At 64.0% G+C, this 25,577-nt stretch overlaps 7 protein-coding genes across 7 annotated transcripts; 4 read left to right on the forward strand and 3 right to left on the reverse strand.

Annotated features, from left to right (window-relative positions):
* Nucleotides 1-4,363: 4,363 nt before the first annotated feature.
* On the reverse strand, nt 4,364-6,916 carry EMIHUDRAFT_236671 (hypothetical protein; the record flags this gene model as incomplete). The annotated part of the gene is made up of 4 exons (XM_005779002.1): nt 4,364-4,382; nt 4,595-4,955; nt 5,028-5,049; nt 5,177-6,916. The coding sequence occupies 4 exons, from the start codon at nt 6,914-6,916 to the stop codon at nt 4,364-4,366; spliced, it is 2,142 nt and encodes a 713-aa protein (XP_005779059.1).
* A 4,202-nt stretch (nt 6,917-11,118) lies between these two features.
* Nucleotides 11,119-12,060, forward strand: EMIHUDRAFT_443411 (hypothetical protein; the record flags this gene model as incomplete). Its single annotated transcript, XM_005779003.1, has 2 exons — nt 11,119-11,626; nt 11,695-12,060. Coding segments are annotated over exons 1-2 (849 nt in total), but the record flags the coding sequence as incomplete, so codon positions are not given.
* Nucleotides 12,061-15,962: 3,902 nt separating this feature from the next.
* Nucleotides 15,963-16,347, forward strand: EMIHUDRAFT_236675 (short-chain dehydrogenase; the record flags this gene model as incomplete). The annotated part of the gene is made up of 2 exons (XM_005779004.1): nt 15,963-16,216; nt 16,332-16,347. The coding sequence occupies 2 exons, from the start codon at nt 15,963-15,965 to the stop codon at nt 16,345-16,347; spliced, it is 270 nt and encodes an 89-aa protein (XP_005779061.1).
* A 235-nt stretch (nt 16,348-16,582) lies between these two features.
* Nucleotides 16,583-18,207, reverse strand: EMIHUDRAFT_115039 (prostaglandin reductase-like protein; the record flags this gene model as incomplete). The annotated part of the gene is made up of 3 exons (XM_005779005.1): nt 16,583-16,804; nt 16,848-17,796; nt 18,125-18,207. 3 exons carry the CDS (start codon nt 18,205-18,207, stop codon nt 16,583-16,585), a joined length of 1,254 nt encoding a protein of 417 aa, XP_005779062.1.
* Nucleotides 18,208-18,983: 776 nt separating this feature from the next.
* EMIHUDRAFT_236677 (hypothetical protein) lies at nt 18,984-20,792 on the forward strand (the record flags this gene model as incomplete). The annotated part of the gene is made up of 7 exons (XM_005779006.1): nt 18,984-19,003; nt 19,091-19,184; nt 19,380-19,724; nt 19,820-20,017; nt 20,296-20,513; nt 20,597-20,687; nt 20,778-20,792. 7 exons carry the CDS (start codon nt 18,984-18,986, stop codon nt 20,790-20,792), a joined length of 981 nt encoding a protein of 326 aa, XP_005779063.1.
* Nucleotides 20,793-21,845: 1,053 nt separating this feature from the next.
* EMIHUDRAFT_236678 (hypothetical protein) lies at nt 21,846-23,490 on the reverse strand (the record flags this gene model as incomplete). Its single annotated transcript, XM_005779007.1, has 3 exons — nt 21,846-22,319; nt 22,824-23,296; nt 23,367-23,490. The coding sequence occupies 3 exons, from the start codon at nt 23,488-23,490 to the stop codon at nt 21,846-21,848; spliced, it is 1,071 nt and encodes a 356-aa protein (XP_005779064.1).
* Nucleotides 23,491-24,036: 546 nt separating this feature from the next.
* On the forward strand, nt 24,037-24,705 carry EMIHUDRAFT_236679 (hypothetical protein; the record flags this gene model as incomplete). The annotated part of the gene is made up of 1 exon (XM_005779008.1): nt 24,037-24,705. One exon carries the CDS (start codon nt 24,037-24,039, stop codon nt 24,703-24,705), a length of 669 nt encoding a protein of 222 aa, XP_005779065.1.
* Between the last annotated feature and the right edge of the window lie 872 nt (nt 24,706-25,577).

The following is a 25,577-nucleotide window of genomic DNA, read 5'->3' on the forward strand; positions in this document are numbered from 1 at the left end:
CTCCCGCCGCGAAGAGCGTGTGCTGAGGAAGGACTCTCTCGAGCCGGGCGAGGCGTATTGGGTTCGTCGCGATGCGAGAGCGGGTGCTTTTGGCGCAGCCTGATTGTCTAGGATGATCGTTTCATTGCTTGAGAGCACGCTCACGGCACAGCCCGGACTCGGTTTGCCGGTTGCGGGGCCGACGATCGCGGCACCGAGCCGTGCGAAGAAAACCAGGCCTGGCTCTGTGCGCAGCGTCATGTAGCCGATGTAGGTGTCCTGCCGAGCCAGAAGAAGCGCGTCGGCGCGCTCACGCGACGCTCGCACACCCTTCTCACAGTGCGCGCCATTGAATGCGGCGGAGCTGATGCGCTCGATTGGAGAGACAGCGCTCGGTCGCTTCAGCTGCGGTGGTGGCGACGACACGATTCTTGCGCTCGGCCGCTTGAGCCCGCTGCGATGCAACAGTGCGGCAGCGATCAGGGCTACCAAAACCACCGCCGCGAAAGCAGCGAGCTGGAATGCCGCGGCATGCCGCTCGGCGAGAGGAGTCGGCATGCTCATGTCTGAGTGTGCTGCGCTTGCATGCCGCCCCGTGCAGCGCTCTGGGTGGTGGTGGCGGCGCTCCAAGAGTGGTGCTCTTGGGAAGAGGTTCCTCCCTTTCGCTCCCCCAAGCGCGAGACCGGGAGGGTGGCCGCGCCGCGAATTTTTCTTCTTTTCCTCGCGCCGGGAAATTCTCCGCCCTCAAGAATTTTCTTTCTTTCATTCAATTCCGCTCGCGATTTCGTTCCTACCGGAAGCGCCGCGCCCGCCGCTTTACGACGTACCCGTTGCATCTCGCCCCCGCTGTTCGCCCTGCGCGCTAGTGATGATGGCCGCGCCGATTCTGGCGACCGTCTTGCTCGCCTTCGCCGCCGAGGTCACCGCAGTCACCGCGGGCGGCGTCGATGTCACCGCCGCAACCCAGTACGGCTCGGTCGTTGGTAAATACTCGCGGTACGATGGCGTCAACCGGTTCTTTGGCATTCCTGTCGCCGCGACCACCGGTGTAGCGAACCGCTTCAAAGAGCCGCAGCCACCGGCTACCTGGGCTCTCCCTATGACGACAATCGAGAGCAAGCAGTGCCTTCACGTCGGCGACTCCGGAGTAGTAGGCAGTGAAGACTGCCTCGCCGTCGACATCATCGCGCCATCAAACCCCCTTGACCTGACCGGGTCGCCCACCGTCGCCGCGCCTGGGTCATACCCGGTCCAAGTCGTGCTCGGAGGATCCTTGGACCCATCTCTCCTCAAGGACGACACGTACGCCGGACCTGGCGAGAAGCCGGTTGTCACCGTCAGGGTCACCCACCGAGTCGGCGTCCTAGGTGGCCTGTCGCATCCCGCGCTCCGCAATGGGATTGACGGAAACTCGTACAGTGGGAACTGGATGCTACACGACGTCCTCAATGCCCTGCGCTGGGTCCAGGCCAACATTGCAAATTTTGGAGGCGACCCCAATAAGGTTGCGGTCCACGGGCAGGGCACGGGCGCCACGCTCGCGGGCCTGTTGTTGGCGTCACCTCTGTCCTACAGCGGCACCTACGCCGTGAGCGGACCCCTCTTCTCCTCCATTATTATGCAATCCCCGGATAGTTTGGGCGGTCCAAGTGCCTTCTTCTCGCAGGCGGTCCGCGACGCCGCTGGCGCAGAGACGGTTCGGATCGCAGGCTGCGCCGAAGATTACGGATCGCTAGAAGCGTCTACGGGGACGCTCACGTCCATCGCCGAATGCCTGCGCCTTTCCACCACTGCGGCACTCCTCCAGACGTCCCCATATCTGGTGGATGTGGTTACATTCGACAGCAATTTTGGAGACGGCACTGCATTTCTGCTATACAGCCATGACTTGGCAGTCAACCCTGTGGTCGATGGCTACGCTCTCCCCTTGCCACCGCTCGATCTCATCGAGGCGGGGAATGGTGCTAACGTCAACGTCATCATTGGGCAGACTATCGACGACTACGCACCCTTTTTGGACGATGAGCCGCCAGACCTGGCTGGCGCAGCGGGTGTGGCAGCGTATCGCATCTTGTACGGTCCCCTTGCCGCATATGAGTTGAACCACACTGCAACCATCGGTGATCTGCAGGCGGCCAGCCTTGCGCTCCCGATCGGAACCATCGAGAGCTACTACAGCTCCATCGCAGATCCATACCAGCAGATGGTCGCGGCGAGCACTGATGGCTACTATTCGGTCAATCAGAATAATGTCATTGACAAGCTGGTGGACCAGGATGCCCGCACGGCAGGCACCGTCTTCCGCTACTTGTTCGCGGACCCCATACAGGATGAGGCCTGGCCGGCGCCACTTGAGCCGTCGCCCTCTCCTGCCGATCCTCTCCCCTCGCCCGAACCTTCTCCGTCACCGTCTGCGCAACCCTCAATCGCACGCTGGGGAGTCCCAAACATGGCCGATCTCACGTTCACTTGGTCCTTGTACTCGGCGGGCAAGAATGTGATGACGGACATCATTCCAATGACGGCCGGCAGCGTCACCTACACTACCGAGCAAAATGAGATGGGCGCCAGCATGAAGACATACTGGACCAACTTTTTCTATGACGGAGTGCCGGGCACGAATGGGATCACTGCGTGGGCACCTAGCACGCGCACCGAAAGGCACACCATCGTCTTCCAATCGACCGTCCTAGGCGGTGCTGCCCTCGACCCCTGCGCCATGTTCACGTCTTGCATGGCCGAGCCCACTGCCGACTTCCGCCGGTCGCAGCATTCGTTTTGGACGTCGGGGCTTGTCAGCCAGCCCGCCCTCCCAACCTGCTCGCCGGTGATAGTCGGCCTCAGCCACATCAGTCCATGGCAGTTTACCTCGAATTGTGGCGTCGATCTTCCCTCTAACCCGCCCCGGCCCAGTCGAACCCCAACTCTGGAGTCGGGCCTCGAGGCCGGTGCGGTCGTCGGCATCGCCATCGGGTCTCTCGTCGTCGGCGTCGTCGTCGGCATCGGCGGCGCACTCGCCCTGACGAAGGCCAATCCGAGCGGCACCAAGAGCGGGCCAGTGCGTGTCAGCTCGGCCCAAGGAAGTGCGCCCTTGGACCCCCCCCCCCCCCCACCACCACCACCCAATCGACGAGCCGCTTTTTCTCGCCAGGCATCGCGCCCCGGGCTCGCGGGCATGGCTAATTGTTCTCTTCGAAAATTTCTTTTTTGAGCTAGCCTTCGATGTTAAAAGGAAACAAGACATATGACGCCGCACAAAAACACACCGCACCGCACCCCGCACGAAAGAGTTGGTGTACCTGTGTTAGTGCCAGTGCGCGCCAGTCCCGTGCCCAGTGTGTTGTGCGCGGGGCACAGAGTGGTAAAATTCTTTTTCCGACCTGGGCAGCGCGCCTTCCTGCTGTCTCTCATCGCGCCCCGGGCTCGCTCTCATGCCGTCCTCCTTCACACAGAGCCGCCACCCGTCCGCGGCCGGCCCCCTGCCCATGGCGCGTTCCACGCGCGTCAGCTTCGGCCCGAACGGCGTCTGCGCCTTCGCGACGGGCAAGAGGTGCTGCATCGAGCGGCTCGCCGCTCTCGACGCTGCTGCCTCGGCGGGCGGCGGCGTCGCGCGGGCGGTCGAGCTGGCCGAGCCGCTGCTGGAGGTGCGTCTCCACGGCGGCGCGCGCTGCGAGCGCGAGGAGGGGAACCTCGTCCTCCCCACTCCGGCTGCGCTCGAGGGTGCGGTGCGCGAGTTCAAGGACGCCGAGGGCGCTGCGAGCGCGATCCAAGAGGCGGAGCGGGCGCGGCAGCGCGAGCGGCAGCACCTGTGGAAGCTCGTCCAGGCGCTGCTGGCCGCCACCCTCCGCCCGGCCGCCGGCGGCGAGCTCGGCCTCGGCGAGGAGCAGGCGGCGCTGATGGCGAAGAAGCAGGTCGTCGCCGCATGGCGGGGCAGCACCCGCCGCCGCCTGCGCCTCCGCCCCCGCTGCAGCCTCCGCCCTCGCCGCCTGCTCTGCTGCGCGCGCCTGCCGCCTCGCCGCCCTCTGCTCGCTCGCGGAAGGCGGCGGGTCGGAGAGCAGCGAGTTAGCCACCGCGTCGGCAGTGTCCGCCGGGTCGAAGCCGTCCTCCTCCTCCTCGTAGCTGCTGGCCTCGGACGGCCCTGCTGCGCCTTGCGGCGGTGCTCGCTGCGACTGTGGCCCGAGCAGGCGGACGGTCGTGTCCCACAGGTGCCGCGCGCGCGCTAGCGCCGCCTCCTCGGCGGTGGCGAAGAGGCCCAGGTAGAGCTTCTTGCCGCCAACCCGCATGTGCAGCATGTACTTTTTGCTGCCTTGCCGCCTTGGGCTGTAGACGACGCCCCTGTAGCAGCTGCTGCTGCTGCTGTTGGTGGCCAGCGTAAGGCCCTCCCTCACTGCCTGCCGGACTGCCTCGGCGCCAGCAGCAGAGGAAGGCGCGGGCGGCGGCGGCAGTGGCGGCGGCGCAGTGAGATCGCTGGTGTCCCTGCCCGCCTCCCTGCGGGCGTAGAAGAGCGCAGCCTCCTCGGCGGTGGCGAAGTAGCCGAGGGTGACACTCTTGCCGCCAACCGTCACCTGCAGCGTGTACTTCTTGCTGCCGTTCTGCTTCGGCTTGAAGGTCACACCCCTTGTAGCCGGTGTTGTTGCTGCCGCTGGTGACCAGAGTGAGGCCCTCCCTCTCCGTCTGCCGTATCGCCTCAGCGCCAGCGGCAGTGGGAGTAGTGCGAGGCTGCAGCAGCTTGGCGGCGTCGGCGCGGCCGTACTCTGAGCGAGCGTAGGCGACGGCCGCCTCTTCGGCGGTGTCGAGGCACGAAGGAGCCGAGGTGGACACGCTTGCCGCCAGCATCAGCTCCACTTTGAACTCCTTTCTGCGGCGGTCGATGGTCGCGTTCTTGTAGCCAGTCGTGCTGGTGTTGCGGTCAGCTGGTATCTTTGTTTGTTTCTTTTGTTGCATGCGTTCTTTCTTCTTCTTTACTAGGCACGGGACTGGGGCGCGCGCACTGGCAGTGGCACTCCAGCACCGTCCATGAATAATTTTACGTTGAAACTCCCTCGCACAAATCTCAAAATAATTCTCGACCTAAAAAGAATATAAGAACACCTCGCTCTCACAGCACATTTACGGGCATTTAGAAAAAGGAACCCATCAAAACACGTCGAAACGAGCAGCACCCCCACGATCGGTCCTGTCACGGGCCCGCCGTCACTCTGCCGGCCCTGCCAGCGACGGACTTTGGCCAGCCCCCGCCGGCGTGCACCCCGCCATACTTGGTACGATGCTGCTGGAACATGCCCTGCCCAAATGTGCCAGATCGCGTCCTCTCGTAGTGAACGCGGCAGCGCAGCTTCTTCTGGTTGCACAGGAGCGCTGGAAACCAGTCGATGGGAATTTTCCACGTGCACGCGCTCAAAACCTCAGCAAGGTACCCTGCCACCTTTGGGTGGACGATGAACGCTGTGAGGCACAGCGGGTGCGCGAGATTGATGACAGACGCCTTCCGTCCATAGCGGCAAAACCCGACAGAGACCAAGTCATAGGGGCCATCAGCGTGGACGCTCTGCACAATCTCGTCGAGTTGTGCGGCGCGGCTGGCAAAGCTCGAATTCGCCTGCTCGGCCTCATCTTCTGAGATGGACCAGTCGCTCTCCATGATCATCGATGGGCCGGCAGACCTCGAAGCGACGCGCAGAGCCTGGACATGGGCGGCGAAGATGCCGGTGACTTGAGGGCTCTCGCCCATAGGGATGGATAGCAGCCTGAAGTAAGCCCCCGTCGGAGAGAGGAAAGCGGCGCCTTCAATCAGGCGGACACGATGCTGGACGCAATTCCTGTCGGTATAGACTGGCGGAATGCGCAGAACATTGAAGCCAAGCCGCTCAAGGAGCGACTTGCGCTCGGCCGTCAACGTTGCTGAGGTGATGGTGATCGCGTTTGGCTTCGCCCGATTCGTAGTTAGGCCCTCGTGGAAGAGCGAGGCTAAAGAGGGATATTTAGCGAAGAGGGCCTCGACTGCTTCTGTGTTGGCCGCAAAATCGCGTATGTTGCCCTGGCGAACCCGTCGCACGCGCGCAGTACGCTTCTCGTGCGGCTCGCATGGGTCGGCATTGACTTTTTCGAGTATCGCAGCAGACCACGCGTCGGGGCTGGTGGCGAGGAAGTCCTCGTAGAGCAGCACCTCCGGACTGAGGCCGTGCTGCCGCAAGTACCTCACGACGCTCACACGCTCCTTCCAGCTCTGGATGCCTTTCTCTGCTATCCTGGCCAGGAGCTCGAGGTCGTACGTTCTCCGCTCCACGGGCAAGCTCATGCGGCTAGATTGACTCACGCCAGCGCCTTCCGGGGCCTTGGTACTGCTCCATTTGCTGTCGTACCGCGAGAGGCTCCAGCGTAGCAGGTCTGAGCGTACCAGGAAGAGCGGCTTCAAGCCTGGCTTGCCCGCGGCCTGAAGCTCCTTGTGCAACTGAACGAGAAGCACCCCTTTGGTGCGATCCCTTAGAAGCACCCCCTTCGACACGCCTTCCCTATTGAGATCTTTAAACTCGGCGATGCACTCGGCCGTGCGGCACCGCCCCATCCGCTGAAGCGTCTGTGCCACCGCGTCAGCGCCGCCACTGAAAATGGCCTGAAGCGCCTCGAGCAAGGTGCTGTTGACACCGCCTTCGGAATGGTCTGCGGGTTGGCGGTGCGGGTCGAGCTGTTCCTGGGTGAGAACCGCGGTACAGTTGAAGCGGTTGACCTGCTCCGCCATCGCGTGCGAACCCTCATGCTCTGTGTGCAGCATGACAAAGGCAAACGGCTGCGCCGGGGGTGAGGTCGAGCGAAGCCAGGTGTCAAGGGCTTGGTCTGAAGGTGGAGAAAAGACGGGTGTGGACCCGAGCATGCGGAACAAGGCATCGGCGGCCTGATAGCCAGTCGTGCTGTTCTTGGTACCGGCTGGGGTCAACATGACGCGCTCGGATAGCCACACCTTGTAGGCCCCGCAGCGAGTTCGCCCGGGTTACCTTTTCTTGCATGCAAACATATGGTTGTGAAGGTAGCTGAGACAAAAAGAAGTCCCGGAAAAGAAACCGCGCGAAATAGGAAGGTGTGGCCAGCTCGTGGGAAGGCAGCCCCCGTGGGAACGCCCGCCCGCCTCCCGTGCACCGCCCCCTCCCGACGCCGGAGCGGTGCTCCGGGGGCACGCTTGGGCTCAACCCGGTTTGCCTCTCGCACCCCGTCTGTCTGTTTTCCTTTCCTTTTTTCTCTACAAAACCCTCTCTTTTCCTCTCTATTTTCCCGGGAAAACTGCGTGGAAATCGTCAATTTTTGGGCTCTGAGCCGAGTCTGAGGCAGGCTGGTTTGGGCCCAAAATCAGCCAAATTTTAGGCCAAATCGGCAAAATGCCGGGAATTTCGCGGAGAACCCGTGTATACCTGGAATTTACCCTGCGACCGCCTGGGTATTTTGTCGATTTCCTCAATTTTGCCTCAGATTTTGCCCCAGACCCCAGACCAGCTCTCAGACTCAGGGAAACTCGCGAGTTTCCAGAATGGAGCACCAAACACCCTATGTTTTCCCTGGAAATTTCCGGAAACGCAAAGTGCTGGGGACCCTCTGTTTTCCTTTTTGTTTTCCGGAAAACTGGGTTGAGCCCAAGGGCACGCCCCCGTGCACGCCTCCTCATATGACAGCGCACGGGAGCGGTGCTCCGGGGGCACGCCCCCGTGCACGCCTCCTCATATGACAGCGCACGGGAGCGCATGGCAAAGGCGGGCTGCTCGGGGTCCGACTGCGGTCCTTTGCCAAGATTGCCGTGACCTGGGTCGCCACGATCCCGATCGCCGCCGCCATTTCCGCTGGGTGTATGGCCGCCCTGAGTGCCATGATCAAAAACTAGGAGCGGAGCTGCCGAGCTGCGACAGTTTTGTGTGTCCAGAGACCAGCGCAGCGCGTGTTCACGGCACGCGGCGTGTCGCACCGGGGCCGCATCGTGCGCGGTACGCCGGTACCCGGGTAGGTCGGTGTACTAGTAGTGTAATAGGATGAGAAATATGAAAAACGCCGTCATTCGGGCGAGACGCGAGTACTCTCGCCTCGACAAATTTGATAAGTGTATGGTATGTTGTTGCAAAACAAATTTGATAAGTGGGACAAGGCTTTAAACATGAATTGAAGGCCTGCAAAAAATAATTGCAACACAACTCCCTCGCACGACACTAGGCACGATACTGGCGCGCGGTTACTGGACCGTCACGTGTTCAACGACGTTGAACAGTGTTCAACCACGGCGCTGTTCACAGCGCGCGCGGACGGCCGTTCTGCGAGTCCAGCTCCGCTGGACTTTTGTAAAGCATGCTTGTGGCAAGTTATAGACGCTAGTATCGACCTCAGAGACCCAAACTCGAATCAATAATTAAGGCTCAAAGTATGGTTGAACAACCGTTGAACAAACAGGTTGAACAACGATATCCGACTAGTGCGACCGCTAGACGGCGGTCTCCGCCGGCCCCAAGGCTGCCCAGCCCCAGTACCACACCGGCCACGTAGACCGTAGCGCTGGAGTTGTCAGTGAGGCACTAGACGGGCTACGGAACCATGCGCGCGCCGGCCGGATAGGCTGCGCGCAGGGGCCGCGCCGCCTCGATTTCGCATCTCCGCTCCGCGGCCGACTGAGGGGCCAGCTCGCCCGGCGACAAGCCCAGCCATCGCCCAGCGCCCCGTATCGACGGAGGGCACGCAAAAAACCCGCACCTACGACTAGGGTGAGCCCGTGAGGGCGTCGGTGTCGGCCGCGGGCGGGCTGCGAGGAGGGCGCGGGTGGGAGCATGGGAGATGCACCACCGCTCGACGAAGACGCGCCCGACGAAGCCCTGCTTGCGGAGGATGGTCGATCCTCACCTACTAGCGTCGGGCGTGTGCGAAAAAGAGCGCAAATCGGAGCTCAACTCGCGCGCGGCTGGGAAAGGGGTGTGGCACCCCTCCGAAGGCGCCTCGCGAGGAGCTGCTGCTGCCTCCAAACGCGCTCGGGCAGCACGTCGGCGCGCCTGCGGGGTTGGGGAGGTGAAACTATGCTTGCTGGCACGCGCATCCCGCACCACCCCCACGTCCGCGCGCACCATGCCGCCATCCCACCTCACAGCCAAGCGCCATCGCCGTCGGACGCGGCGACGCCGAGCGGTGGCCTCGCAGACGACGAGCGCGATGAGGCCGCCGCGCCGCCGGGGTGGCCGGCGCGTGCCAGCCGCTGGCCCGTCCAGCGTGGCGGGACCGGCTCGCCCATCCTGGCCCGCGCGCTTGCCGACGCGAGAAGATCGCGCGGGAGGGCAAATCTTGGGCAAATCCCACGGCGACTTCACGTCGGAACGAGTCGGATCGACGACTCCCCGCCTGCACCAGCGTGTGCGCCTTGCAATTCTATACAGAATCGACACGTGGTACGTCTTCTCAATCGCTCGTGGAGAGGAGCTACGGCCATTCCTAAGTAGTGTTCAACGACGTTGAACAATGTTCAACGTCGTTGAACACGGTCCAGTAAGGAGCCGCGCGCACTGACTGGCACTAACACAGGTACGAAGGTAGGTAGGTAGGTAGAAAGGTGAAGAACAGCCAGGCTCGGACTGGACACCAACGCGGTATGGGTTCAATGGGTGGACGCGGGACAGATGATGACGACACGCACGAGCGACACACGAAGGTGGTACCAAAAAAGAAATTCACGGACCCGCCGCTCGCTTAGGTACACAGCCGAAACCTGCTCGCGCTTGTGGTACCGCACCCACGCTGCTCGCGCTCGAAGCTGCTCGCGCACTCCTCTTGAGCGCTGATGGCAGAACGCAGCGTGCCGAAGCTGCGATTTGCGGTGCACGACCGCGTGGAGGTGTGGTATGATCGCCGCTGGCGTCCTGGCATCGTCATCACGCTCTCACCGGACGGGGAAATCTACACCGAAAAGGGGAAGCCGCCAAATCCTGAACGGTGGGCGTACTCCGTCGAGTTGGACGAAGATTCCTCCGCCACGTCCGTCGGCGTGCCCTACGACAAGGCGAACAGGATCATCGCCGAGCGCAGCGCGTCAGAGCGTCTCGCACAGGAGATCTACGAGGCTGCCGACTCCGGCCAGAGCTCGACGCTCAAAAAGCTCCTGAGGCGCTCGACGGAGGAGGACTACCGCAGCGCTGCCCTCGAGTGGGCTCACCCGCACCACAAGCAGACGGCGCTGTTCGCTGCCATTCAGTGCGAGCATCTCGTCGTCGTGCGAATGCTCATCGAAGCCAACGCGGCAGTGGACACCGTCCGTCCGTCCGACGGCAGCACTGCGCTGCTCCTCGCTTGCAAGCAAGCCGACGCCCCGAAACCTACTCGGAATGCGCTAAACGTCGTCAAGATGCTGCTCAGCAGCAAAGCGGACCCAGCGCAGAGCCCGGCTGGGGGCGGGTTGAGTGCTCTGATTTCGCCATGGCGCCATCAGGACATCGCCGACCTGCTGTCGCAGCGCGCCGGGCAGGCGGCTGGCGCGGCGGCCGCGGGCGCCGTGGCGCGGTCCGATCAGGAGACCCTGACCATGGTTGCAGGGCGCGGCTTCGATCTGGACGGAAGCCGCTTCCGAGACCGCGACAAGCGGAGCGGCCCGGAGGCCCGCTCCGCAGCCTTCGCGGAGCTCAGCAAGAGCTGGAGCCTGCCCTCCTCTCTCTCCGAGCAGCAGAGGGCCGCGTCAGTCTCAACCCACATGGTGCTCGTCATCGACAACTCCAGGTCGATGGCGATGAGTGACGGCGCGCGCCGCCGCCTCTTGCCCCGATCCTGCCCCCATGTCTCTCGCCGGCTCGACCCTGCCCCCATGTCTCTCGCCGGCTCGACCCTGCCCCCATGTCTCTCGCCGGCTCGACCCTGCCCCCATGTCTCTCGCCGGCTCGACCCTGCCCCATGTCTCTCGCCGGCTCATCCTCCCGGCTCCCTCGCAGTCACTGGCGCAAGCGGGCGGCCCCTGAGCCGGCGCGACGCGGTGCTGCGCGCGGTCAACGACGGCTTCATCAAGCACCGGCTCAAGCTCGGGCAGGTCGGCTCGACGCGGTGCAGCCTGATCAAGTTCGAGCGCAAGGGCGCGCATTGCTGCTTTGCGCTGCATCCCGTGGAGGAGGCGCTCAAGGAGAAGATGGACCGCGCCATCGGCGAGCCCAAGGGGCACGGCCACTACATGCCTGCGCTCGACAAGCTGTTGCAGCTAGTCGCCGCCTTCGATGTGCTCCTTAACCCCGTCATCTCGCAGACTTGCGTGTACTGGCTCTCGGACGGCAGGCCGAGCGACCCGACGGTGCGCGGCGTGGGTGACACCGCCGCGCTCGCGCCGCTGGTGGCGTCGCGAATGGCCGAGCTGATTGACGCGTCGCGCAGCCCTGTGAGCATGAGCTGCATCGGCCTCGGCAGCGACGAGGACTTTGCGGTGCTGCACGAGATGGCGGACTGCGTCCCCGGCGGTCGGGGCAGCTTCCACGCCCTGAGCCAGCTCAACGAGGCGGCAATTACTGCGACGCTCACAACCTTCTCCTCCTCTCTCCTCACGTCGCGCCTCGCCTCCATCCGTGTCGACGACCACATCAAGCGGCGTGAGCGGCCCGTGACTGTCCGGATCGGCCTCGCCGTCGAGAACGCCACCTTTCAGCTCTTTCCCGCGGCAAAGGCAATCGGGCCCGCCGCCTCGCCCCAGCGCTGTACGCACCCCCCCTACCATCACTGCTGCCGCCGCAGGTCTTCTTTCCACCCGATGCGGGCGACTTCGATAGCCCCATGACCGAGCTCGGCAGCTACGCCATCGAGGTATCCACCGACGCGCTGGCCAAGGGAGGCGAGCGCAATGTCTTCCACATGCGATTCTGCGAGCCGGCGCCCGACTTCTCTCACGCCAAGGACCGGTGGGTCGTCAAGGAGAACCGGCGCGTCGAGGAGTCGACGCAGCGAGAGCTCGAGTTCCACCGCACATCGCTGGTGACGCAAAAGACTGCCGAGGCCCTCGCCGAGCGCTTCAACGAACGCGCCGTCGAGCTGGGCCTCGAGGGGCTGCCTCGTATCGCGTTCATGACGTGCTGCTTCGTAACGGTGCAGCGAGAGACGGGGACGTCGCAGTACTTTGCCGAGCGTTTCCTCTCAGGCCGTGCTGTGTGACTGAATCGACGCGAGCGTCGCGCCGAGATGTCACAACGGGGTCTACCGAGTTAGGCGTCCAGCGGAAGTGGAATACCAATAGCGGGAAGGTGGTCATCGCACGCAAGGCGGAGCCCGAGGTGTCCGGCATGGGTGCGATCCGGGAGGAGGACGAGGAGGACGAGGAGGGCGGCGGTGGTGGAGACGGCGGCAGCGGCGACCCGCCTATCACCGACGAGGACGTCGCGCAAGCCTTCTCGCATTGGACATACGCGCACGAGGGCAACGAGATCAACTACGACGGAGTGGTCGGGCCGGTGCTCCTCTGCGACGTGCAGGGCCACTTCAAGCAGCGCGAGAATCTGTTTGAGGTGTGCGGCCCGCCTCTGCCGAGCTCGCCGTCACCCTCGCCTCACTGCCCTCGCCTCACTGCCCTCGCCACCTCCGCCCTCCCCACCTCCGCCCTCCCAACCTCCCCAACCTCCGCCCTCCCCAACCTCCGCCCTCCCAACCTCCGCCCCCACCCAGCTCAACGACCCCGTCATCCACTCCTCGGTCGGGCGCAAGACGCTCTTTGGCGCTACAGACCGCGGCGACAAGGGCATCGCCGATTTTCTCCGGAGCCACAAGGTGTGTTGACCTCCACCCGCCGCTGCCGCCCAGCCAGCCACTTCCCCTGCCTCCGCCGTCGCCGCCCCCGCCTGCGCAATCACCGCCGCCCTCGCCGCTTCCTTAGTGCAACAAGGTGTGCGGCATGCTCGGCCTGCCGGCCAACGATGCTTTCGTGTGCGAAAACATCTCGTTCGAGGAGACGACGTCCTGCCGCACCTCGTCGATAAATGTCAAAAAGACACACCACTTCCGGGAACGCCAAGGAGAGCGGGGGTTCGACACGAAGCTGGCCAAGAGCGCAAAGAAGCACGGGAGCAAGTACGTGCAGCCCGACGGCAAGGTCAGGCACGTTCACAACGGTTTTCGCCTCGTCACTTCGCCGGACGGGGAGGTGGCCGTCACCGGCATGTTCGAGTCGGACGCCGCCAAGGAGCAGTACGGGCAGCAGCGGGAGAAGGAGCAGCAGCAGGAGCAGCAAAAGCAGCAGCGGCGGCAGCAGCGGCGGCAGGAGAAGCAGTCCGCTTCGCTTGCAGCCATGTTCGAGCCTGACGCTGCCCCATCGACTCCGCCGCTACCCACCGCCACCGAGTCCGCCGCCACCGACGCTCCTGTCGCCGCCTCTCCTGCGGCTGCCGCCGCCGCCTCTGACGCCTTTGCCGCCTCTTTGACGTTGCCGTCTCCGCCGTCGCCTCCCGATGCCTCTCGCGCCGCTGACTCGTCCAAAGGCGGCTTTTCGGAGCTCTTGCAGGCGTACGAGGCTGAAGAGGTCGCGCGCGTTTTGCGAGTGACGAGCGCGCGCGACGCGGCGGACACCTTGCGTCGGCGTCTTCGCAACGCGAAGAAGAAGCTTCGGCAGAACAGCTCCATCATCGTCGGCGCCGTTGGTTTGAGCGCAGAGCAGGAGGAGAAGATAGCCAGAATTCCTGCGTTGGAGGCGGAGATCACAGTGCTGGAGGCGGAGGCGGAGGAGGCGGAGACGGAGGCGGCGGCGGTGGCGGCGGCGGCTGAGGCTGCGCGGCTGGCCCAGGAGGCTGAGGTGGAGGAGGCGCGGCGGCGGGAGGCGGAGACAGCCGAGGCGTGGAGGCGCGAGGAGGAGGAGGCGATGCGCGTGGAGCGCCTCGGCCACAGACTCGACGAGCTGCGTAGGGCGCGTATCGAGCGCGACAAGTTGAAGGGGCTGCCCATGGTGTTTGGGCTGCAGGAGGGGCTGCGGGCGCAGTTCCAGGTTCTTGTCAATGAGCTCGAGCGCGTCATGGATTTCGACGGCCGCAACGTGCTCATCGTTGCCGGCGAGTACGAGGGCAAGAAGGGTGTCGCTGGCGAGTATGTGCCCAACTCAGACAAGTCGGTTTTTGTGGAGCTCGAGATGGGCGTGGACGGCCGCAGACAAGAGGTCAAGGTTCATTGCAGCCATCTCATCATCGACTATGACGTGCGCAAGGAGCAGGGTCAGTCTGAGAAGTTCAAGTGTTGGATGCCGGGCGGCTTGTCCGCATCGCAGCGCGCGGACATCCAGAAGGAGTTCATGCTGGCGAAGGCGGACGCACAGACTAACGTCGCCGAGTGGCAGTCGCGCTACCAGTTTTGCCGTTCCACACCCAGCGCGAAGAGGGGGTCGAAGGAGTGGCAGAAAAAGGAGGACATGACGGCCGAGGCAACTGCATCACTGCACGCTGCTCAGAATTATCTCAAGGGGATGCTGGAGCTGGCTGTGGAGGCTGACGCGCCGTCGGCAGGGAAGGCGGGCGAGTCGGCCAGCAGCGCACGCAGCGGATTCGTGGTGATCAAGAAGGGGCGCAAGGGCGGCGCGCACGGTAGGGACGCGGCGGCGGGCGGCGAGGAGGCGGCGGGCGGCGAGGAGGCGGCGGCCACGCAGGCGGAGATGCAGCGGAAGATGGAGGCGCTGTCGGCGGTTCACTCGTTGTCGACGTTCGCGGCGCTGCAGCCGCAAGAGGACGAGGCTGACGGCGCCACGACGGAGACTGGGCCCAAGACGGAGACTAAGCAGGCCACACCACCATTGTCGGTGCCATTGGGCGCCAAGCCCCGAGGCGAGCCGGGAACGCGCGGCGGGCGCGGCGGGCGCGAGGTGCCGATCAAGGCAAAGCAGAAAGCTGTCATCATTGGCCGAGGCGGCGCCACTATCCGCCAGCTGCAAGCGGACTCCGGCGCTAGCATCTCCGTCGAAAGCGACGTCGTCCACTTGCGAGGCTCGAAGCAGGCTATCGACAAGGCGAACATGCTCCTGCAAGAACTCCTCGCCAGCGGCGGGCGCCGCACGAAGCTGGCAGTGAGCAAGGAGGAGGAGGAAGCCGAGCTGAAGAGGCTCGGCTACAGATCCTGGGCCGAGGCAAGCGCCGCTTTTGACGGCGCGAATGGATCGGGATGGCATACCATCCCGAATCGGCGTGGCCGCATTAATTTATCGACCGCCCCGACCGCATCCGCACAGCTGGCAGCGCTGTTGTCTGCTCGAGTGCCGACTTCGCGGGAGCTCGGAGCGGATCGCGCCCGCCACCTGGCAATGCAAGCGCTCGGCCCCCGTGACGCATGAAGCTTTTTTCTGAGAAGAAGCCTACGTACACGTACACATCACACAAAAACCAAAATAGTTGACAACATATCACGAAAGCTCAAAGCCCGAGGCGGACCGGATGGCGTAGAGGAGCCGCTCGCGCAGCACCTCCGCCCTCGACTTGAAGTTTTTGGCAGCTTGAGCAGGTTGATCGTTGAAGCAGAGGTACGACGCGATCTTTGTCAAGCGCAACAACTTCCTCAACCGACTATGGAGGACCCGTCGCCAGACGACGCAGGGCAGACGACGGGGAGGCGGAGCAGGCGCGCAGGGCGAGACGAGGGAGGGAGCGAGGGAGCAGGTGGACTTTTTGCGGAGATCAGCAGGAGGATGTACGAAGAGATTAGGAGCAGCAGGGACCTGAGGGACCATGTGGAAGACGGCTAGTGCTAGTCCCCCATCGGGAGGACGACCCCGGGCTAGTCGCCGACCACCCACATCAAAGAACCCTGCACAAAGAGATCGCACGGGCGCGGGGACCTGCACACTGTTCCTTTTTACCCATCTCCTATATAGAGTAGAGGTGTCCGTTTTCATATTTTATATTCGTTTGAGACGAGAGATGGGATTGTTTTAGGGACCGAAGTCAAGGAAGAGAAGAAATCCCTGGGCGTCTGATGATAAATACTACCACACACTCCACACATCCACTGCACTCTACGCGACCGGCACCACCACGGTCGTGGGGATGACGCTGCCGATGGCGCGCGACTTGGCGCCGCTCGGCATCCGCGTATGCACCGTTGCGCCGGGCATTTTTGACACCCCGATGATGGCCGCGGCCCCCGACGCCGTGCGCGAAGGCCTCGCCGCCAGCATCCCGTTCCCCTCGCGCTTTGGCCAGCCAGACGAGTTTGCGGCGCTGGTCGAGTCGCTGCTGCTCAACTCGTACCTCAACGGCGAGGTGGTCCGCCTCGACGGAGCGGTGCGCATGGCGTCGTCGTGAGAGAGAGAGCGCGCGCGACCCACCGGGAGTAGCCACTCGAGTGTATCGTTTTGGTTGATCTACGAGCATTTTGTGGGGAGGGATTCTGGGATTGGCTCACCCCTCTGCCAGCTCCCACGAGATTTAAACTCCTCACACCGCGTCATCCACCAGACACTGTCCCTCATCAGAGCGACGGAGCGCAGCGCAAAGGCCTGCGGCTCGTCGTCGTCGGTGCCAACCCAGCATCCACACCCTTTAGCCCCCCGGCCCTCTGGTGTCTGGATCGTGGATGTCGCGTGCGGGGTGCGGAGTTAATGACTGCACTCCAAGTGCTCCAAGTATTCTTATTCGAAGGCGCGCGCTCAAAATAAAAAAGGGCATCACCCGACGCCCAACGCCTCGGGCGTCACAAACGACCGCACGAGCCGTCCCCTCAGCGCCGGCGGGAGCCAAGCGCGCAGCGCAGCCGCACGCGCGACGGGCGGCGGCAGCTCCGAGCACCGCACGACAGCCTTGCCCGTGTTGCCGCCGCCCATCATGTCGATGAAGGCGGCCGGCGCCGCGTCGAGCCCGTCGTACACCGTCTCCTCGGCGCGCAGCTCCTGAAGGCGGATGGCGACGGGCGTGAGGGCGGCGGCCGCCGACCGGTGCGGCGTCGCGGCGGCCGCGGCGTCTCGCCTCGGCGGCGACGAGAGCGCACAACTCGGCGAGAGCGGGCGCGAAGCGGTGCTTGTATTTGACGACGGTGTATCGCTCCCTGCGGATGCGGCGCCGCTCCACCACCGCCGCGCTCTCCGCGGGCAGCGGGGGCGGGTAGTCGCCCTCCGCGTCGTAGGTCGAGATTTGGCCGCAGAGGAGCAGCTCCGACCTCGGCGCCATGCACTGGATCACGAGGTCGCTCACGGCGCCCCCGACGTTGTCCCAGTATAGCGTGATGTCCACCGGCTGCGGTGAGCGGGACGTGCCGAGGGCGCGGTCCGCCTGCGGCACGGAGAGCAGCGCGGCCCGCAGATCCGCCCGCAGGTCGGCCGAGTGCCGGTTGAGCGCGCGGTCAAAGCCGAGCTCCTGCAAGAAGTCCACCTTGGCCTCGGAGCCGCACACGCCGACCACCGCCGCGCCGCGCCGCTTGCAGAGCTGGCCGACGAGCGAGCCGACAGCGCCGGCCGCGCCACTCACGGCGACCACGTCCGACCCGTTCGGCCGCCCGCCGCCGACCGTCTCAAGCCCGCACCAAGCCGTCAGACCGGTCTGGCCGCATGCGCCCAGCAGCGCACTCGGCGGGAGCAGCAGCGCGAGGAGCGGCGGCACGCGCTGCACCTTGGCAGCCTCCAGTACGGCGACGCTCTGCCACGGGAACGAGTCGAACGGCTCGACGACGAGGTCGCCGGGCGCCGGGCCTCTCACGGCGTCGCCGACTTGAAGGACCTCGCCGATGCCGGCGGACGCGATGGGCTCGCCGAGCGCATACGGCTGCGTATAGTCCACTCCCGTGCTGGCGTTGAAGCGGCAACGCAGGAATGGGTCGACGCTGAGGTAGACTGTGCGACAGAGGACCTCGTGCGGCGCAGGCGTGCGGGGCGGCAGCGGCTGAGGCCTCGGTTCAAAGCAAGAGAGGCAGACCGGCTGGTTGGCGGCAGGCCGGCGACGCAACACGACCTCGGAGTGGAGAGCGCGTGTGTGTTCGAGTGCGTGTGTAGTGCGACTTTAGCGCAAATTTAGCGCAAATTCAGTACATATTTAGCACATATTTAGCACATATTTAGCACATATTTAGCACATATTTAGCACATATTTAGTGTGTTTTATCTCCAATTTAGCGCCACATTTAGTTCACTTTAGGTGCGGGCAGCTGCAGTACATTTAGTGTGGGTCCCGCATCTTTAGTGCGGGCACGCAACTTTAGCACGGCTTCCCAGCCACACCACAGCTGGCTGGCCAGGGCCGCGTGCTTTGCTCCTTGGCTGCCAAGAATGCACCACAGGAGATGCCTGGCCCCTGCCCTCATGACCAAAGACAGGCTCCCAGTGAGGCTAGATATGCAGCCCTCCAGAGCAAGATCTCCCGACTCCATCCAAAAACACAACGGGCCCAAGACGAACAAGCACCGCCTCTCGAGGTTCTCGAGGTGGATATCCATTGGCCGCGTTGGGTAGCGAGGATTGGTGTAACCCGAGCCACGGAGGCGTGTTTTCTGACGGCCGACCGTCAGTGCGCGGAGTTGCCCCTTCTCCGACTGCCCCGGCTAGTTCCCGAGGTCGCGCGGGGCTGACCCCTGCGCCCCCCGAGACCTAGCACGGTACAATTAAGCGTGGAATAGGACCGCCGCAAGCGGCGTGGCGTGGGGCGGTTGACGTTCCTCCGGGGGGCCCTCTGCGCCGGGGAGGCGTTGTTGGAGGCTAGTGCTCAAGTGCTCAAGAGAACCCAAGGGAGGGATGGGAGGACGGGAGGCCGATTCTCACCGGTGAAAATTTCTTTTGAGAGCGCCTTCCGTCAAAATATCTGAAGATCCTACTCTAGGATTCTCCCCAAACCTTGCTCAGCTGATCCAGCATGGGTCGTAGGCCACGCCTGGGCAAAGAAACCAGTACCTCATCAGGCTTGCTTCCCTGAGCGTCACAGCTCGGTGATCGCGCCGGCCGGACACCACTGTAACGTCCGTTCCGCGTTCCGGGCATTTGAACGCGACCTTCGGGGGCAAAGACATGGGCTCTTTGGCTCAGACTGGACTTCGATTTTTGAATTCTTTTTTCGCCGCAACATCGGCTTCGCACCTTGGCCCTCATGCTCACCTCGATCCGGCGGTCGGTCGAGGCACGGCCCACAACGAAGCCAGTCATTCGGCGGCAGGCCACTCACATCTACACCTCTCGAGCCGACGCCCGCGCCAGGATCGCCAAGGAGTCGCCGACGCTGCAGCACACCGAGACGTGGTTCGAGACGCTGGTCTCCGGCCGCGAGTATCTTCCGACTCGGATGTGGTGGGTGGTCCAGCTAGTCACGACCTCCGTCACGCTCGCCGACATCTACTTCTCCAACAGCCCTCCGTCGCTCTTTGGAGGCGCGGCGGCGGCGGCGGCGGACGGCAAAAATCAAACCTCCTGGTGGCGCATTCCTGCCCACGCGCACGACACGCTGCTCGGCCTGCTGTCGCTGCTGCTCGCCTTCCGTACGTCGCAGGCGTACGACCGTTGGTGGGAGGCGCGCAAGCTCTGGGGACAGATCGTCAACTCGACGCGCAACGTCGCCTCGAATGCCGCCGTCTTCATGACCGATCTCGAGCGGAAGCGGCGCGTCATCAAGGCGACGATCTGCTTTGCGTGGTGCACAAAGGCGTCGCTGCGTGGCGTGCGGCCAACCTCGGACGAGATCGCCGAGCTCGCCTCGGAAGAGATGCTCACGGCGATGGTGACTCCGTACGTGGTGCCGCTCGGGAGGAGGCCGACGTTGCACCTCGAGCCGAGCGAGTACGAGAAGGCGCTCCTCGAGCAGGGCGAGCCGTACGACCACCTCCCGATGATGATGGTCGACGAGATGAAGGCGCGCGCGGAATAGCGCGGCGGCGCGGGGCGGCGCGCGGGTTGCCGCCCGGCGACAGAGCGCTGTGGTTTCGCGAGCAGGCGGGCGTGCGGGACGAGCTAGACGAGACGGTGGGTGCAAAGGGCTCCGCCGCCGAGGTGCACGAGGGGTGGAAGATTGTGATTGGCAACGACATCAAGTCGCTCGTCGACGCGCTCGGCGGTTGCGAGCGCATCCAGAAGACGCCGATGCCGTTTGGCTACCTGGCGCAGCAGCGCATCTTTATGCTCATCTGGCTTGTCACCTACCCGCTCGCCATCGCCGACGAGTACCGGCGCGATGCGGCCGAGATGCGGCCGAGATGCGGCCGAGATGCGGCCGAGAGATAGCGGCGAGCTACACCCGCTACATATCGCCGACGAGCACCGGCGAGATGTAGCCGAGATGCGGGCGAGCGAGCTACAGCGGCGAGATACTACACCCGCTCCCTACCGCCGACGAGCGCATCAGTGGGTGGGCGCCGCCGCTTCCGCTCCGGCCGTGAGCAACGCGTTTCGACGCACCCGGGGCTTGCGAGTGCAGGTGGGCGAGCATCGCCGTCTGCGCCGTCGTCTCCTTCATCATGCTCAAGGTGGACAACATCGGAATCGAGATCGAGCACCCCTTTGGCACCGGCAGGCGCGCGCTTCTCTCCCGCCGCCGCGCGCTCCTCTCCCAGCGCTTCTCTCCCGCCGCCGGGCGCTTCGCGGCGCTGCGCCCCTTGCCCACACACCCGCTAGAGGCGCGCGGCGCAGAGTTCCATATGCCGCTGTGCCCGTCTCCACTCGCCGCCCGCCAGGATCCCACATCCCGCGACCCGTGGCGCGGCTGCCCCCCAGGCACGACCTGCCGCTCGAGGCCATCTGCATCACCATCGAGAAGAACCTGCTCGAGATCCTCCGCCGCGCGGAGTCGCGAGAGCTGCGGCCGGTGCCTCTCTCCGGGCTGCCCCCTTCGGAGAGACATCACCGCGACCGGGCAGATGGGCGCAGCTCCACCCTCTCGGCCAGCCTCTCCGAGGAGGTGGAGAGATAGAGCGGGGCGCAGGAAACCTCGGATCCAAAGCTAGAAAGGAAGGTCGATAGATCGGTTCATTCTTTTAGCCGAAAGCACCAGAGCTCGAGGGGGGTCGGCCGTGAAGGCCCCCCAGCACCAGAGCTCGAGGGGGGTCGGCCGTGAGTTTAGAAGTGCAGGGGGGTACCTCGAGCAATGTGCACGGCCGCTCTTTTTGGGGCGCGCGGTTTTGCTGTCTGGGTCTCTCGAGGTTCTCGAGGTGGATATCCTTTGGCCGCGCGTTGGGTAGCGAGGATTGGTGTGACGCGATCCATGCCCAGGCGTGTTTTCTGACGGCCGACCCCCGACCGTCAGTGCAAAGAGTTGTCCCTTCTCCGACTGCGCCCCCGGCTAGTTCCCGAGGTCGCGCGGGAGTGTCTGACCCCTGCGTCCCCCGAGACCTAGCGCGGGTGGGTTGGAGGGGGGCTCGCTGCAGGGAAGGGCTGTGAAAGAAGCCGATCCCCGTAGTCCGCCCCGTTCCTCCCCATCGGGCCGCATAAGCGGCCGCGCCTCGCAGATTCGTTTCTCGCGCCGGGTCAGGCGTGCGGGGCATCCCCCGGGTCGCTCGACCAGCGATCCGAAGAGTGGCCGCTATGCGAAGGAAAGAGCGGGGCCCTCGACGCCTCAGTCCGGCCCTCCGAGGGGGGGAAGGGAATTGCGGGGTCCCCACGGCCACGGGCGCCTCTCTTCGGCCCTCCCAAGGGGGGGAGGGGAGCGGCGGGGGGGGGGGGGGGGGATCCTGGTGGTGCGCGGAGGGGTCTCGGTTTCCTGCGGTGAGGCGGTGAGGCTACCACACTTGCCTTTGGGGGGGCGGGGTGGGGGGGGGGGGGGGCTCACGGCGAGGCGCGCGCAAGCACGCCCGCTCTCCCCCCCCCCCCTCTCCCTCGAGGCAGCGAGTAGGCAGCGAGGGGAGGTCTCGAGCGCCTATATGTCGGTTTTGCTCTTGCCCATGCTGGTGTTAGTGTGACCGTGGTGTGTGCTTGAGAGAGTGTGAGATCGCGTGTTGAGAGGAAACGTTTACGACAAAACAAAATCTCAAACCACGTCTCTAAGGCTCTCAAGTTGGGGCAACTGGCCATTGCCGAAGCAAGGTGGCCCCCGAAAGCCACGGTAGTATCGCTTGGCCTGCTCGGCGGTGATGCACTCGAGGCCCGGCTGGATGTACCTCGTCTGGTACTCCGTGGCGCCCAGCGCGAGCAACCGCGCGTGCAGCTGCGCATATAGCGCTGGCATTGCCCGCTGCAGGTTCTTGTGCTCACTTGGATCAGCCTGGATGTCGTAAAGGCAGCCGTCGCAGCACGAGAAGGTGCCGCACGCCGTCAGGTTGCGCTTCGGATCCGCCGGTCCAGAGGTATTCGGGTGGATGGGCCCCGTCCAGAACCCTGAGCCGCCTTGGTGACCAGTGACCACCTTGTACCGGCCTTGGATCAGTGCTGCGTTGCAGCCCGAGGGCGCAGAGGTGGTGCACGAGTCGGTGTACGCCAAGACCATCTCCTGCCGTATGCCGTCCTGCCATGTCGCGTTGGGAATGAGAAGCGTTGGCCACTGATCAATCGCGTCGATTGGAGGGAGGCCTTCGTGCGGGTCGTCAGCGACGACCCCCGCCAGTCCACACAGCGTTGCGTACCAATCCACCGCATGGATATACGCGTGGTTCACGGTGCCTCTGAGGGCTGCCGGGACGAAACCGCCGCTGATGAAAGCGGCGACGCGCACGCCGCCTTCAAAGTCGTCCGTCTTGCCACCCTTGAGGGGATAGTTGTTACCAGAGAATCCACTGGTGACGATTGGCCCGCCATTGTCGGCGAAAAAGACGATAAGAGTCGTCTCGAGCATGCCCACCTCGTGCAGCGCACGAGAGACATTCCCTACCCCTTCGTCGAGTGCAGTAACCATCCCGTGATAGAGCTGCCGCTTCTTGTCCGCGCAGAGAGGGTCGAAGTACAGTGGCGGCACCTGCAACGGCGAGTGAACGAGATGCCACGCAAGATACATAAATAGTGGCGCTCTCACCTTCCCCTTCTTGTGCGCATGGATGACGCGCTCCGCCTCGCCCGCGTACAGGAAGCCACTGAACGTGCCATTTTCACCGAAGGCTGGCTTGTCATCACGCCAGAGATCCACCAGCTCGCCGACTGGATCCTCGCCCGAGATCTGAGTGAAATGGTCTTCGCCGCCACCCAAAAATCCAAAGTGCATGTCGAAACCGCGACGGATGGGGAGGTGCGCGACGCTGCGAGTACCCAGGTGGCTCTTCCCAATCATCGACGTGGTATATCCTGCCGCCTTGAGCTTGGCGGGAAGCAGCGTCATGCGCAGGTCAACGCCAGCGCTGCTGTTCAGATCGTTTGGATTCCGTTGGTTCACGTGGTACGGAAGTCGGCCGCTCAATGTTGACGCTCGAGTTGGCGCGCACAAGTGATAGACGTAGTGGCGCTCTAAGATGACGCCGGTGGCGGCGAGGCTGTCAATGTTAAGGGCGGCTCCTGGCCGCATACTCGTACCTCCTTGAAACGAGGCCCGTTCCGTGCACTCCTACCCTGCGCGCACATTCACCGCACACAACGCTACCCGCGTTCGTGATCGCCAGCGCCTCCCCAGCCCGATTTAAAACCACGCCTGTCATTGCGACTGTCGTGGTGCCGGCCGCCGCCACGCTTTCGCCTTGCGCCTCGAGCATTGCCATATCTCTGCGTTCACCAACTCGGCTTCGCTCTGCCAGACTGCGCCACATCTCTCTCAGCCACGTCTCCCCAACTCTAAGCCACACCACGCCTTCCCCGCAGGACATCGACGCATCGCGATGCTCAGGCCAACCGTCTCGCGCTTGAGCTCTGTGGGCTCCTCTGATGGGTTGATCAAGAACGACGGCGCGGCGAAACGGCCTCTCTGGCTTCTGATCTCACTCGTTATCAACGCGTTTTTGGCTCTTACGGTGGTCGCGATGGGCCTTGGCAAGGCTCACGTCCTGCCTCTGCCGCTCACAAGACTCCGTGCAAACGCCAACCCGCATTCGACGTCACCGCCACCGCCACCACCACCGTCGCCACCACCGCCGCCGCCGCCAATTCCGCCGCCGCTACCGCCGCCGCCGCCGCCGTTGGGCAAGCTTGCGACTTTGTGGCTCAATTACAACGAGTCACACTTGGCCGACAGGTGGCTCGAGTATGCGGACCACTATGAACGTCACCTCCCGCCCCCGAGAAGTGATGGCGAGCCCTTGCGCATGCTCGAGATGGGCGTGCAGAGTGGCGGCTCGGCGCGGCTTTGGAAGCAGTGGTACGGCTCACAGCTGACTTACGTGGGTGTGGATATCGACGCTCGGTGCAAGCGCTCGGAGGTGCCAGCCGAGCGCATTTTCATCGAGATTGGTTCGCAGCTCGACCCAGCCTTCCTGCGCTCGGTTTGCGCCAAGCACGGCCCCTTTGATGTCGTCATCGACGACGGTGGCCACACCGCCGACATGATGCGAGTCTCGCTGAGCACGATTCTCCCGGATCGCACGTGCGTCAAGGACGGGGCGACGTATGTGGTCGAGGATCTCGATGTCATGGCCAGGTGCGACCGCGGCTACTGCGAGAAGCCAAGGGACGTGTACGACCTCGTCGGTCGCTCCTTCTACGGGATGCACCGTGAACACCACGCGCCGCGTCACGACCACGCCCACCACGCCCGCCACCCCGCCAAGCTGCAAGACCCGACCGTTGAGGAGCCGCCTCCATGGGCAAAGCACATCCGCGCGATGACCCTGTACCAATCAATGGCGTTCTTCGAGCGTGGCAGGACACCTGGCCTCACGCGCGTCACGCGAGGCAGCGATCGCTTCCCGAATATCGAGCGAGAGCTCAACAAGCAGGGAACGTATCGTAACGATTTCAGCGCGGGCGTATCGTAACGATCAGCGCGGAGCTTGGGCGTGGGCAGCGTGAGTTTTTCTCTCGTGTGTGTGAAATTTATGTGTGAAATTTAATAAAAGTGCGTGTCGTGTTCATGTCTGGTGTTCATTATAGCTCCGAGTAGAGGGGGCGGTCTGCTGCTGCTAGGGGAAACCCGGAGCGCGGAGCCAACCCTCGGAGACCCGGTGTTTACTTTACGCGGCCCTTTCCCTGCGAACGCGCACCCCCGGGGCTAGGGCTCTCTAGCCCGTAACCCGATACCGATCATCCGGCCCGCTGGGTGCGCTTCTGAGCTCCCCGGCCCTGGATGTGAGGTTACCGACTGCACTCCAAGTGCTCCAAGGGAAAGTAATGGCGAACTGGGCACGCACGCGAGCTTTGCTTCTCACCGTCGAGAGGGCCGCACATCTTCGGCGGAGGTGGCGGCGGAGGCTGGGGGGCTGGGCTGATGGCGCCGCTCTCCCTCTCTCTCTCATGCACTTGAGCACTTGAGCACTGGATAGGGTCGATTCCGCATGGTACGGGACCCCTCGATCGTCTCGCCCTCCCTCACTGGTGTGTTCATTGGGGGGGGCATAACAAACACGGTACAGGATCGAGGTGCACGCTGCCAGCTCTCATGCCGCCACAAGCAAAAAGCGCTGGTATCCGCCTCCCATCCCATCCTTCGGTTCGTTGTCGGTGGTTCTCTCCTGTCTTCTATCGCAGCGCACTCGCCATCTATGAGCCTAGCGCAGCGCGAACTCGCCGTCTGAGCCTAGCGCAGCGCCTCGGTCGGACATCACCAATTTGGCTCGCCAACAAACCCTCCGCGCCCTCACATTAATCTACGCCTGCGTGGATCGCGTCACACCAATCCTCGCTACCCAAC

Source organism: Emiliania huxleyi (assembly GCF_000372725.1).
Source record: "Emiliania huxleyi CCMP1516 unplaced genomic scaffold EMIHUscaffold_238, whole genome shotgun sequence".
NCBI lineage: Eukaryota > Haptophyta > Isochrysidales > Noelaerhabdaceae > Emiliania > Emiliania huxleyi.